The following is a 13487-nucleotide window of genomic DNA, read 5'->3' as shown; positions in this document are numbered from 1 at the left end:
TATATGCATTGCACTGGTGGCAGAGGCCTCAAATTCTAGGAAAAACCAAATAGAGTTGGCACATACCAGATAGGGATGCTGCAGATGGCTGAGTTGGATGATTACTTTCTCTCTGAGTTTTCCCCTCACAAGGACACATTTGCAGATGCTTTTTTAAAAAACTAATATTGAACTCCTCAGCTAGGAATTTTTCAAAATGTCAACAAACAGCTTATGGAGTGATACTGCTTTGATTACATCTTGACCATAGCCTGCTGAGAATGGCTCAGCCAGAATCATCTTTTTTACTTCCTTTGCTGTTGTCTTCAGGCCCAGCACTTGTTACCACTTAGCCTTACTTTGTCAATGATAACTAGTATAGGCATATCCCGCATGAGGCCAGAGAGATTTTGGCAATAATTTCAATTTAGTCTCACTTAATAATTCAAATTCACTCACAGATATGAAAGGTCTCCATACAAAGCATGCAGATCCTTAAGAGATATGGTTTATAGCAGAAACTACATTAACCACACCTTGTCTACAATTCATTTTTCTTTTTCAACTGGGTGAATAAAATTATTGTCATGGGCTTCCTCAGTAATGCAAAAACTATCATTTATTTTTATTTCAGGGTAGATGGTGTCAAATATTTGTTAAAAATAGCACCAGCCCGTGTGGTAGCTAAGGAAAGTCAGTGTAAAACTGGCTGTGCATCTTAATGAGAAATTTAATCTAATTTTCTTACTTTTTCCATTCACTTTAGGTTTGATTTCCATTGGAATCTGTATGGGGTGGGACTCAGTGTGTCTGTACATGCTCCCTTGAAGTTTGGAGGGAAAAAAGAGATGGAGAATAGAGGAAAGGGAAATGTGGGTGAGCCTAATGAAGACATATTTGGAAATTAAACAATGTTTGAAAATTTATCAGAAAGCTGTGAGAATCTGGAATCTCCTCTAAACTCTCCCAAATGCTCTAAAATGTCTATTCCTCTCTCACAACAATCTTTTAACAAGTTACCAGTTTTTGTGGCCTTGGTTACTTGAGTAGATTAGAGTATAGAGAAATACCATAATTATACCTCCCACATTTACCTGCAAGACTGCATAAGGCCAGAGAGGCTTTGAAAGAACCCAGCATCCTTTTTCTCCTTCAGGTAGTCCAGCATTTTCTGAATAGAAGATATATTTTAAAGAGAAAAGCAATAAACATTTTTATATCACATATTATTGAGCCTTTCTGACATTGCTGAAGAAATAACAAATAACTATGGTTATATAAGTAGTGAATATTTTACTCTGGAAGAGTATTTCTTGCACATAGCATCTTGGTTAATAAGATCCTACTTTGTTCTATAAGAGTCAAAGAAGGAACCCAATCCTCAAAAGAACATTTGAGTACAATATTCCTTACCCAAATGTTGATGAAATGAATATTCTCTTCTTCTAATAGCAAGGGAAACATAAGCATTGACTAAACCCCAATATGTGGGACTCCCAGCCCTCCAGTATTAACCACAGGTCTTCTGATGTGACAAATAAGTACAGTGATCATCAGTGACAAGAATACATCCAAAGGATTTCTGCTGCTTATGTGCCTTCTGTTGACAATAGACTAAAAGTCTCTCATTCCTCAAAGACTTGAGGTTTTAAAATAAGAATGCTCTTGAACTGCTACCTAGATGTGAAGCACTGTTACCTGCTGCACTCCAGGGTTGCCCCCATTCAGAATAGCAATGCCTAGCTTCAGAGTCTCTACAACCATGGGTCCCATTTCACCTGTCATAACAAAGATAAAAGAATAGACTCATTACATTTCAATTCAAGTATAGTTGATTTGCCATCAGGAAAATAGTGTATGAACTTTGCCTCACAATGAGTATTTAATTGTGATTTATTACACAATCAGTATCAGGTTTTAGATAGTTCCCAGTCAGAAATTTTACATATTGTAATTATATAATTGTGTCTAGGTTTAATAAAATACTGATTTTCCCCCCATACAATATTACCTTTACTGGCACTAATCATCTGGAGGACCATCTCTGCAGCACCACGGTCATGCAAGCGAGCTTGCTGATAAAGAGTTTTCTGTTTCTCCATCTCTTTTTCCTGAATAAGAAATAGTACAGGAAAATATTACTAGTCAGAAAATTAATGTACATGTGTGTGAAAGAGAGTGAGAGAGATAAAGATAATGAGAATGAATGAGAATAAATATAAGTTCATAGGAGAAGGTAATATAGACACACATGATGATCTCAATGACAAAATAACTAATCCTTAGAATTCATTTCCTGATTTCTTTCTCTTGTATCAAGGCTGTTCATCTTTTTTCCATTATGGAGGTCAAATCCCATTACATGACCTTATGAGTTGAAGAGTTTCCTCTCACTTTGATTTTTGCAAAGGGGAATTTAGCTCACAGACCTTTCTTTTTTCTTTCAATACATGCTTGGGGGCATGGAGTGGACTTACTCTAGAAAGATGTGGTATAAAAGAGCCTTTCTGCCTATATATCTATATACTCTTTTGCATTCAGAATAACTTGGGGATGGATATTCTGGTTAGTAAAAGAGCTACCAAATAACTTACATAAATAACTAATTTTCATGTGCTTATTGATAGTTTTGATTTCTTCATGTATAGAAATAGAAAACTGCCTATTCATTTCCCTTAACCATTTGTCAATTGGGGAATAGCTTGATTTTTTTGTAAATTTGACTTGGTTCCTTATATATTTGGGAAATTAAACCTTTGTCAGAGAATTTTGTGATAAAATTTTTTTCCCAATTTGTTGCTTTTTGTCTAATTTTGGTCGCATTGGTTTTATTTGCACAAAACCTTTTTAATTTGATATAAGCAAAGTAATTCATTTTACATTTTGTAATGTTCTCTAGCTTTTGCTTGGTCTTAAAATCCTTCCTTTCTCACAGATCTGACAGGTATACTATTCTATGTTCACCTAATTTATTTATGATTTTACTTTTTACATTTAAGTCATTTACCCATTTTGAATTTATCTTGTTACAGAGTGTAAAATGTTGATCTAAAACCTATTTTTTCCATACTGTTTTTCAATTTTCCCAGTAGTTTTTGTCAAATAGTGAGTTCTTTTCCCAAAAGCTGGGATCTTTGGGTTTATCAAACATTAGCTTACTGAGGTCATTTACCCCTACTCTATTCCATTGATCCACCCTTCTGTCTCTTAGCCAGTACCATATTGTTTTTTTTTTTTTAAACCCTTGTACTTCGGTGTATTGTCTCATAGGTGGAAGATTGGTAAGGGTGGGCAATGGGGGTCAAGTGACTTGCCCAGGGTCACACAGCTGGGAAGTGGCTGAGGCCGGGTTTGAACCTAGGACCTCCTGTCTCTAGGCCTGGCTCTAACTCCACTGAGCTACCCAGCTGCCCTACCATATTGTTTTGATGACCATTGCTTTATAGTACAATTTAAGATGTGGTACTGCTAGGCCCCCATACTTCACATTTTTTCATTACTTCCCTTAATATTCTTGATCTTTTGTTCTTCCAGGTGAACTTTGTTTTAATTTTTTCTAATTCTTTAAAAAAGTTTTTTGGTAGGTTGATAGATATGGCACTAAATAAGTACATTAATTTGAATAGGATTGTCATTTTTAATATATTAGCTTGTCCTACCCATGAGCAATTAATGTTTTTCCAATTATTTATATTTAGATTTAATTGTGCAAAAAGTGTTTTGTGGTTGTATTCATATAGTTCCAGTGTTTATATTGGCAGATAGATTCTTAAATATTTTATATTGTCTAGAGTGATTTTAAATGGAGTTTCTCTTTCTAACTCCTATTGCTGAATATTGTTTGGAATATGCAGAAATGCTGATGATTTATGTGGGTTTATCTTGTACCCTGCAACTTTGCTAAAGCTGTTAATTATTTCTACTAGCCTTTTAGTTGATTTTCTAGGATTCTTTAAGTATACCATCATATCATCTGCAAAGAGTGACAGTTTAGTTTCCTCACTGGCTACTTTAATCTCTTCAATTTCTTTTTTCTTCTCTAATTGCTTATCACTAGCATTTATAAATAACTAACTTTCAAAGATTAAAGGAGAACATATTTAGGGTTGGAAAAGTCCTAAGAGGTCATCTTGTCCAGTTTGAAAACACTGAGAACAAGGTAAATTAAATGATTTGCTTCTGCTCTTATGAAGAGTTGTAGATATGGGATTTGAACACAGTTCCCCATCTCCAAATCAATGGATCTTTAGCTTGTACTATGAAGAATAATAACAGATAAGAGAGAAAAAAGAATAATGGATTAACTTGTTTAGTTCAGCTCTCTTCTTGCACTGTTCTGTGTATGTATGTGAGAATGAAAAAGAGAGAAATTGAGAGAGAGAGAGAGAGAGAGAGAGAGAGAGAAGCAGACAGTATTTTGATGAATAGATTTCTTAAAGTTTCAGAAGACAGAAAAAAATGATCCATTAAAAAAAAAAAAAAAACAACGAACTCTATTGACCTATACAGGGACTATTCCAAAATAGAATAGGTAACCCAAAGCACAATTATATTTTTCTGTCCCTATTTGCTGTTGAATGTCCCTAGAGCTCAGGAGAATAGGACACTTTGTAGATAGCATGTAGAATGCATGAGAAGGCTGCTATATTCCCATTCATCTCTTTATCCTATGCCAGTGATGGGCAACCTTTTGAGTTTGGTGTGTCAAAATTTGTCAAAAAATTGAGCATAATTTGAGTGCTGTGTCACTTTGAGAAAAAAATCATAAGTTCACAATATTTATAGTTTAAATAACATACTTCTCTGTATTGGTCACATGTTGCTTTATGTCATCAAAAATGGCTACATGTGTCAGCGCTGACACACGTGTCATAGGTTTGCCATCACGGGTCTAGGCAGTCATCAGAGAGTCACTTTCCTGGATTTCTGGCATGATGGCTCAGAAAGAAAATCCCAGTATTCAAATTCTGAAGACTTACTTCAAATGTCTTTTCCTTTTCTTCCTCTTCCTCTTCTTCACCACTCTGACAACTCTAGATTACATTACATAGAAATTGGGTGGGGAGGAGGGAGAGAAAATAATCAAATTAAAATGCAATATGATGAAAATACCAATTCTTTGTGCTGTTGTCAGGAAGCAAGGACAGAAGATTACTCAAAGGAACTTCATGATCGGTAGTCTTTTTGGAGGAAGAAAACTTCTTACTAACAGAAAAATTATACTCTAGATCCTATACTTGCAGATAAAATAAGGGGTTTGAAAAGAGGAATGTCAGCTATTGTCAGAGCTGAAACCACTGAATCAATTGAAGAGATTGTTTGACACTTTCAGGCACCCTTTTTTTTCACATTCCCAAGAAGCACGGTTGGTTCTTCACTTGCTTTGCATCACAAATCATAGAGCATTTCTAGAAATGATGTTTTAAATGTATAAAATAGACTACATAGGATTTCAAATGAAACCAGTGAAGTACAGTTATAAAAAAATGTATTTTTAAAAAAACAGTTCATTGACCCCTAGTTAAGAATGCCTGCTACAAAGTCATGGTGAGAGACAAAAGATAGAAACATAGGAAGTAGTTACATCTCTTGGATATTTGTCTAGAGGCTTTGGCAGCAGCACTGGGGACACTCAGAGATGTAGATTCAATAGTATGGTAACAGGAAGGATGAGGAACTTGGTCCCATTTTGATACTGGGTAAAGCCTGACAAAGGAATAAATATATCTACACTCCAATTCTAATTGCTGCTCAAGCAGAAGACCTTTCTGTTCAGGAAGGAATTATCATTGGCTCAATTAGAAATCTAGAGCCTTACAATTATTTTGCTTTCACAAGGCATGGAAAATATACCCACTTATATGACCTCTTTTATAACTCAGTGATCTCCCCTTTGTTTTCAATAATGTACTAAAAACGACATATCAATGTACCAGAATTTTTGCATTGTGGGCTCTGAATTTCAACTACTGAACATTATTTGCCTATATTTTGGGAATCTCATTGGGTAGGTTTTAGAACAAAAGTATTTTGTATTGAGTCATTAGCACTCTGTTATAGCAAAACCCCAATGCTGTCTTAGAGTAAGCCCCTTAGGAAGGCAGGAGTGACTGATTAAAATGACCATTTTTGTTATCATAGGGACAAATGAGACCAAAAATTTCAATTAAGGAAACCAATTCAAAATTTGGCACTAGAGTCCCAGGGAGATGGCTGAAGGAAAATAAAACACAAATATCAGAGAGGAAATAGATTCAAGCAAAACAAACTTCCTTGTCCTTATGGAGACAATAAAAGGGGAGAAAAGGTAAGAAAAATGAAAAGAAAAAAAGGGGGTCTATGAAACTTTTTTTAAAAATGCAAAAAAAAAAGACTAGAACAGGTTCAGAAGGGAGCACAGACTAACAGGACAGTTTTGAAAATAACACACTCAATTTATCGTATGTTTTTTATTTTTTTTAAACCCTCACCTTCCATCTTAGAATCAGTACTGTGTATTGGTTCCAAAGCAGAAGAGTGGTAAGGGCTAGGCAATGAGGGTTAAGTGACTTGCCACTTAGGTCCAAACCTAAGCTCAAATTTTTTTAAGAAATGAAAAAGTATCCAGAATGAGGTAAGTTACTTCTTCACTGTACTTTTACCATGGTCACAATTAATCTAAAGTACTGAATATAGTTCTGGGAAATCATTCTTCAGGAAGGACATTGATTGAAATATGGAATGTCCCTGGCCATGATGGTGACTATGATGGTGAAAGGACTTGGAAAGATGTCATAGTAGCATCACTAGGAGAAGCTAGGCATATTTAACTTATAGAAAATCTGGAAAAGCAGTGTCTCTTTAGAGATAGTGATAGATAAATCTTAAAATTTGAAGAGTTGTCAAGAAGAAGACAAATTAAGCCTACTTCTGTTGGATCCATATGATTAACTAGGAGCAATAAGTGGGGAGCTATGAGAGGAAAGTTTTTGTTTGATATCAGGAAAAAATTCATAAAAATTTTGAGTTATCCAGAGAGTGGAATGGGCTTACTAGGAAAAGAATAAATACCCCTTTACTCAAGATCATCAAATGGAAGCTAAATGACTAGTTGGCCAATAAAGGCTGTAGATGGAATTTCTCCAACAGATGCCTGATGAGATCCATTTCAATTCTGAGATACTATGAAAAAAATTCAAGTACATTAAAAATCTCAGAAGAAAATATGAGGGATTGAGGGCTTAAAATAAGAAAACTTATACCTACCTTGGCCATCATGCCTGAATAGGCAGTATAAAGAGGATCATCCTCCAAATGGCTAGAAAGAAGGGAGAAGAAGTCATTAGATAAGACAAACACCTTGAATATGCCAACACTAGACTACTTTTAGTCTATTGCATGCCATCAATAATACTTATGGATTGATTAACTTATATTCATTACTAAATTACTAAAATGCTCTTACGAACTATAGAAACCATCTTGGTGAGATATAGGGAAATGTAAGGCCCAGGGATGATCATGGGATAATACAGTAATAATGGATGACAGCTTGTGTCTATGTGTTTTTCAAAATCAGTTCATCCCTATTTATGCACTTAGCTAGGAAGGCCCTTATCAACATGGAGAGGGAAAGGGAAAAGGAAAGTTTAACATAGGTCTCTAAGATCTTTTCTTCTAGATGAAAGGGCAGCTGGAAGGGATGCTTTGAGTAGAATGCTTCCTTTATACCCACCACTATTTGTAGGAAATAAAGCCTGTGATGCCCTGGCTTAAAGGACTACTGTTCCAGATCCAAGGAGAAAGTGAATTATGGATTTGGGAGGAGAGATATAGAAAGTTTGGGGAAGTACTGACCTTCTCTCTGTAAGAGCATTCCGACTAAAATGGAGTATTATCTGATGAAGTGGATCTGGCTGCTTTTCAGCTTCTTCCTCTTCTTCTTCCTCCACCTTTGGAGGTTTCTAATCAATACAGACAGGATTTAGGAGTATATGTTAGCATGAGGTCACACTTTCCCTCCCTGCCCCATCACATGCATTTGGAAAGACAGATAAGCACAAGACACAAAGCAAATTATACTAAAAGCACAAAAAAAACCCTGTTATAACATTTATTTCTTTCAAACTGGAATCCCTTTGGATGCAAGATTTGGGAAATGTTTTAAGCTCTCAACAGAAATGTTTTAATTTTTAGGTTTAAAAAGAAATTAATTATAAAGAAAAGCAGAGAAGAGAAAAGAAAGCTCAACAAAGGTAAAATGCTACAGACCCTATTTAGTAGAAACCCCTTGCAGGTTTTGGCACGAGACTCCAAGATGGGCCCCATTGGAATTCAGCTGAGGGACAGAACCCCACTGGCCAATGTCAGAGGATAATTCCCTTGGAGAGCTAGGTTAGGGATTAGGTGGGGAAGTGATAAACCAAATGAGCCATTTGGATGTGAAATATTGAACCTGGTTCAGCCCAATAAAAATGTGTATTTTTTAACTCCTCTTTCTTTTTTAGACTCCTGATGTTCTCTTGGGATTTCTCCTTGGAATTGTAAACTTAGTAGTTTATCCTCAAACTCAAACTAGGTTTCTGTTGAGGATATAAAGGTCTTACCTAAAAGAAAGTGACTTTGTTTTAGGCTCCAAAATAAATCAGTGAAAGCACCAGCAACGAGGGGACTAATGAATGAACAAGTGTTTTGTTGAGCATCTACTATCTTTGTGCTCTCCCGAGTGGTTAAGAAAAAAAAAATGAAAGGCAAATTTTTTTTTGTTAATTTCCAATTTTAAACTAAAAAAGGAACTTGACGAATTGAAGAATTATTTTTTCAGAAAGGAGAGAAGAAAGAAAAAAAAGGGAGAAGAAAAAAATTAGAAAAAGAAGAGGGAAATTTTTTAAATGGTGAAAAGGACAAAATGGGAAAGTGAGAATCAGAAAAAGACAAAGAGCCAAGGGGTAGAATAGGAAAAATGGAGTAAAAAAGACCAAAGGAATGAAAGCCATACAAATGTACTTTCTTCTCTCCCCCACCAACACACACACACACACACACACACACACACACACACACACACACACACACACACACACAAAGGAATATGAGTGTGTGAGGAGAGGAGAGAGGCCTAATGACATAGACTTATTAAAAGGAAATTTTTTTTTCTGAAACAGTTTTAAACTCTCTGGATCTGGCAGAGAGTCTCTGCTTTAGGATGGTCATAAATGGCAAAAGTGCATAGTCTAATAGGAAAAGAATGTGGCAAACATTCCCCTCAAAATCTCAGTCTTGAAAGTGAGATGTAGAAGAATGGGTTTAAATGCTGTGGTAATGCAATCTAGAGCAATATTTATAACAAGTTTCACTCGACAGGAAGTTGAGAGTTATTTGGGAATAGGGTGATGTCCTTTTGCTGGTGATGTTCAAAGTTTCTTAATTTAGTATGGAATTCCCATGATATGCTGATAATGAGGATAATAGGTTTCTATTACATAGGTAATACACTATTTGTGTACTTGAGAAATATTATTCAAGTTCTATAATGCACACACATACAGATATAAAAATTATATTCACTCACATTGATATCTACTCCTAGTTTAGTCAATACTTACAGCCAAATCCTGTACTAGTTTTTCTTCAAAGGAATATTCCTCTGTTTCTATCCAAAATCTCTGATAACCATGGAGGAAGAGGTTAATAGAGCGGTGCCTGAGCGAAGGGGTGAAAGTGAGATCAAGAGGCGTAAATGGAACACTATATTATAGCTTGGGGGGTTAATGATTAGTAAGCAGGCTGTGTTTTGTACAATTCTGATCTTCTGATTGGTCAGGGGGAACAAAAGCAAATTTATATACTAATATAGTAGAGCCAAGCTTCCTCTAAGTCCCCTGTCCATTTTTTCCAACCCTGATATACAGTAACCTATGAGGATGATAAAAGAGTAAATCTGAGAAAGCATCCACTTGCCATACTTTACTCCTAACTCCTCATCTTTCCCAGTGCCTACTTAGGGTGATGTCTCTGTAATGGGGCACAGCTCATATTGGGTGGCTACGGAGCATATCTGTGACATTTATCTAGTATGACAAATGGATTCAAGAAGAGCCTTTTTATATCTTTTTGAATGAGATCTCTTGGGAACCTACATTAAATTATTCTTATGGCCCATGTTTGACTCATCTGTGGAGAAAGGCTAGAAAGGCTGTTTCAGCATTTTCTCCCCAGCCATTCCCAGATGATAACCACTGCACATAATATTTCCACATGAGTCTTTTTATACCACAATATCCCCCCCAAAAAACTTGGATAAGGTTTTTGTTTCCATAAGGAATGTTTTAGTCTTTTGATTATTTCATGGATTCTAGCTACAAATATATCTGTTTATTCTTTTATGACTGCATGAAAAAAAATTCCGATTCTTTTATGAAGTCTAATTGCAAGTCATCTACAGTGAGGACATCAAATAGCCAACCAATAGCTGCCACTAGTGAAATTCTTTCAGAGAATATAAGCCATTAAAAAGTAATATATGAGTAAAAGGCTGATGGGGGTGGTTTGGGGAATAAAGGATAGGAAAGAGTAGAATGGGGAAATAAAACATTGAGATTTACTTTGTGTTCTCCATTTGGTCCAGCCTCTTAGCATCTTATTTTCCAGACTGACCAATCAGAATTTTTCCATAAATTGTACAAATTTGTGTTTCATGATAACATGAAATCATGGTCAGGAAAGGAAGAGTGTGCACAAAATTGGGCAGATCTCTCCGCAGGTTACATTACCGTTAACATGAGTATAAGCCTGTCATACTGAGTTTTTTCATAAACATTTTCCAGCCAAACCCGTTGGAAGGTGCTCAGGAAGAAATTATTAATTTTGTGTCTGGGGAAAAGCATATAAGGTTTTCACTTGAGAACTAAAATCAGAGAAACAGTTTCCAAATAACATAGTCCATTTCTTCAGTCCTTTACTTTTGAAGATGCCCAAAAGTTTAACAGACAAAATTAGTAAGGGAGTATTCTTCCCAACACTAAGTACTGGGATCATTCTTTGCTGTCAAGACAGACATCCATCTTATAAATATCCTATCCCACAAGTGGAGAAATAACTAGGCGGAATAAAACAAGGGGAAAATGTTCCATCTGGCACACAGAGTTCAATCATTGGCTTAGAGATCATAATCAAGTATTAAAAGTACATGAGATTAATATACAGTAACGCAAATATAAGTTATATATACCAACTATTTACTACTATATACCAACAATTTAAGTGAATTGAAGGATATTAATATCTTTGGAGAGTTAATGTGAATTTTTTTCTGGCTGATTCAACCTGTAAAATACTCATTTTAAAGACCATTTTTTGATGTCATGAGAAAAATCTTGTGATCATTGCCAACTAGCCCTCTAATAGCCATCATAAGGCACATGGATCTCAAAAATAGAGGTAAATCAATGTCTTCTGACATCATTTTTAAGAAAAAGAAATGCAATCACTTTTGCTTTTCACATTTGGCTATAAACACAGTTGTTTTTTTCAACCAAGGTCTCAATGTCCTTAGTACACACACTGGTTGTCCAGTCAGGAATGTTGTTAGTCAGGAATGCTGTTTGTTTTTACAGTTTCTTTCATCTCCAGAGATTCAAGTTGTTTTTCTTGGGAGTTCTAGAAAAGTAAAAATACTTCGCAGAGGCCATGATTCTTGGGCATTGTTCATTCTACAAATCTACTACTAAGCCAAATGAAAATCTTGATTTGTCAAACAATTTATTCACTCCAGAAGAATTTTTAATGAGTATTATAGTGCACTAAAAAATAATGGCTGGGGAGTCTTTTGAGAATCATAGTTTGAGAAAAGAAAAATTCTAAGGAAAGAAACTATTCTCTACAATCTAAAATATTATCAATTGGTTATAATTATTAGTGTTTCCTCAGATAAGAAATCGGGTAGGGTTAATATTTAGTGACCAATTCCATTTTAGTCAGAACTTTGGTCTACATCACATAATCAATCTGAAGATGGGGTGCTTAGCTCTATGGCCAAGGATATTAAATCGGTTTTAGCAATAAACTGAGAAGGGTCCAGTTCAGTCCTTCATTGCTCTTTTTGTTGACAAAATCCAGCTAAACACATTCCAGAAAACTTTTCACTCTTTTCTGCGCATTACTAGGAGGGGAGAAAATGCCAAGGAATAACACTGTTCTCTTACGCTGGCTCCTCAAGACACCTTTAAACATTAGTTGTTAAAATTAGCCACATGTGTTAGACCAAATTGAGTTACATAGACAGCACTAAAAGGTTTCTCCAGCTTCACTCAATATCTGTGAAGGAAATAGTGTGACTTAAACACTACAGAAGCACCATTCCCATCATACCTAAGCAGAAGAAAGTGATGTGACCTGATTGGGAAATTAAGGGTAAAACATCTTGGAAACATATTCTCCTCCCCTGTCCTCAAAGAAACCCATATATTCTGTGCAAGACTTGTACTGGGGCAGAGAGAGAAGTCTATCTGGTCTTCACTGGAGGGATTTCATAGAAAGAGCCAAGTGAGCTAAGGGGAGATTGAAGTGTATTATAATCTTGATGTTATTTTTGACCATATGAATGTAGATAAAAACAACAGTAAATTTTTATATGGATAAACTACAATCATTTCAAACCCTACCATTACTATTTGCTAGCTTTTTTCTATGAAGAAAAGGAAGAGATTTCAGATGTTAGAGAGAGATTTGAATTCTTATTACTCATGTGGCAGGAAAAAAACCAAACAACATGGCATATACCTGGGGAGATTATACAGGGGTGCCATCCTGAAGCAGGCTACTACTGCCCGTTTACGTTGCTTGGATAAGAGTTTGTGCCAGACAGCCTTCTTGGATCTAAGTGGTTGCTCCACCTATGGAAAATTATTATCTGCAGTGAGTTCATGTCAACTCTAGGGTGTGGGTAAATAGAACAAAATGGCCTAGGATGTATATTCTTGTCCATGTGCTACTAATTAGCTGTGTAACTCTAGGTAAGTCACTTCACTTCTTTCTCTGGGTTGCAGTGTCTTGATCTACAAAGTGAATAGCTGAATGAGACAATCCTTCTAGATCTTATACTCTAATATTTCTTTAAAAAGAAACAAATTTAAAATTGAAATTTCCAAACTTTTAAAACATTTGGTTTGCTGTCTATGGTCAGCATAATAACTGGATATTTACGATCAAACTTTCAAAATCCTACTCATTCTTCAAAGCCCAGACTAAATTCTCCCTCCTTTATAAAACTTTTCTTGATCCCCCTCCCCACTCAGTGAAAATAATTTCTCCTTTCTCTGTCTTTTATATAGCCCCTTACAAATGCTCTTATATCATATTCTAAACTACTGAATCGTTATTGAGTGTTTCTGATATAATGAGGCCCATTTATGAACAAGTCGTATTCTCATTAACTTGTAATCTCAGTAAACAGGGCCAAACAGACCTTTTGCTCATAGGAGCTTAAAATGTTGTCTACAACAACATAAAATGAATTATCCTGATTTTTG

At 35.6% G+C, this 13487-nt stretch overlaps 1 protein-coding gene across 1 annotated transcript in view; it reads right to left on the bottom strand.

The window, feature by feature from the left end:
• The window catches only part of RYR3 (ryanodine receptor 3), a 570927-nt gene that overhangs the window by 63692 nt on the left and 493748 nt on the right, over window positions 1-13487 (bottom strand). The window contains exons 72-79 of the mRNA XM_044660040.1: window positions 12739-12851; window positions 10731-10830; window positions 7816-7922; window positions 7225-7276; window positions 4959-5012; window positions 1991-2090; window positions 1678-1757; window positions 1074-1150 (exon numbers count right to left, since the gene is read on the bottom strand). Of these exons, the coding sequence (XP_044515975.1) occupies window positions 1074-1150; window positions 1678-1757; window positions 1991-2090; window positions 4959-5012; window positions 7225-7276; window positions 7816-7922; window positions 10731-10830; window positions 12739-12851 (683 nt within the window). The remainder of the gene's footprint in view (window positions 1-1073; window positions 1151-1677; window positions 1758-1990; window positions 2091-4958; window positions 5013-7224; window positions 7277-7815; window positions 7923-10730; window positions 10831-12738; window positions 12852-13487) is intronic.

Source organism: Gracilinanus agilis, chromosome 2 (genome assembly GCF_016433145.1).
Source record: "Gracilinanus agilis isolate LMUSP501 chromosome 2, AgileGrace, whole genome shotgun sequence".
NCBI lineage: Eukaryota > Metazoa > Chordata > Mammalia > Didelphimorphia > Didelphidae > Gracilinanus > Gracilinanus agilis.
The sequence above is the reverse complement of the archived record's forward strand: the minus strand, read 5'-3'. Positions and strand labels throughout refer to the sequence as shown.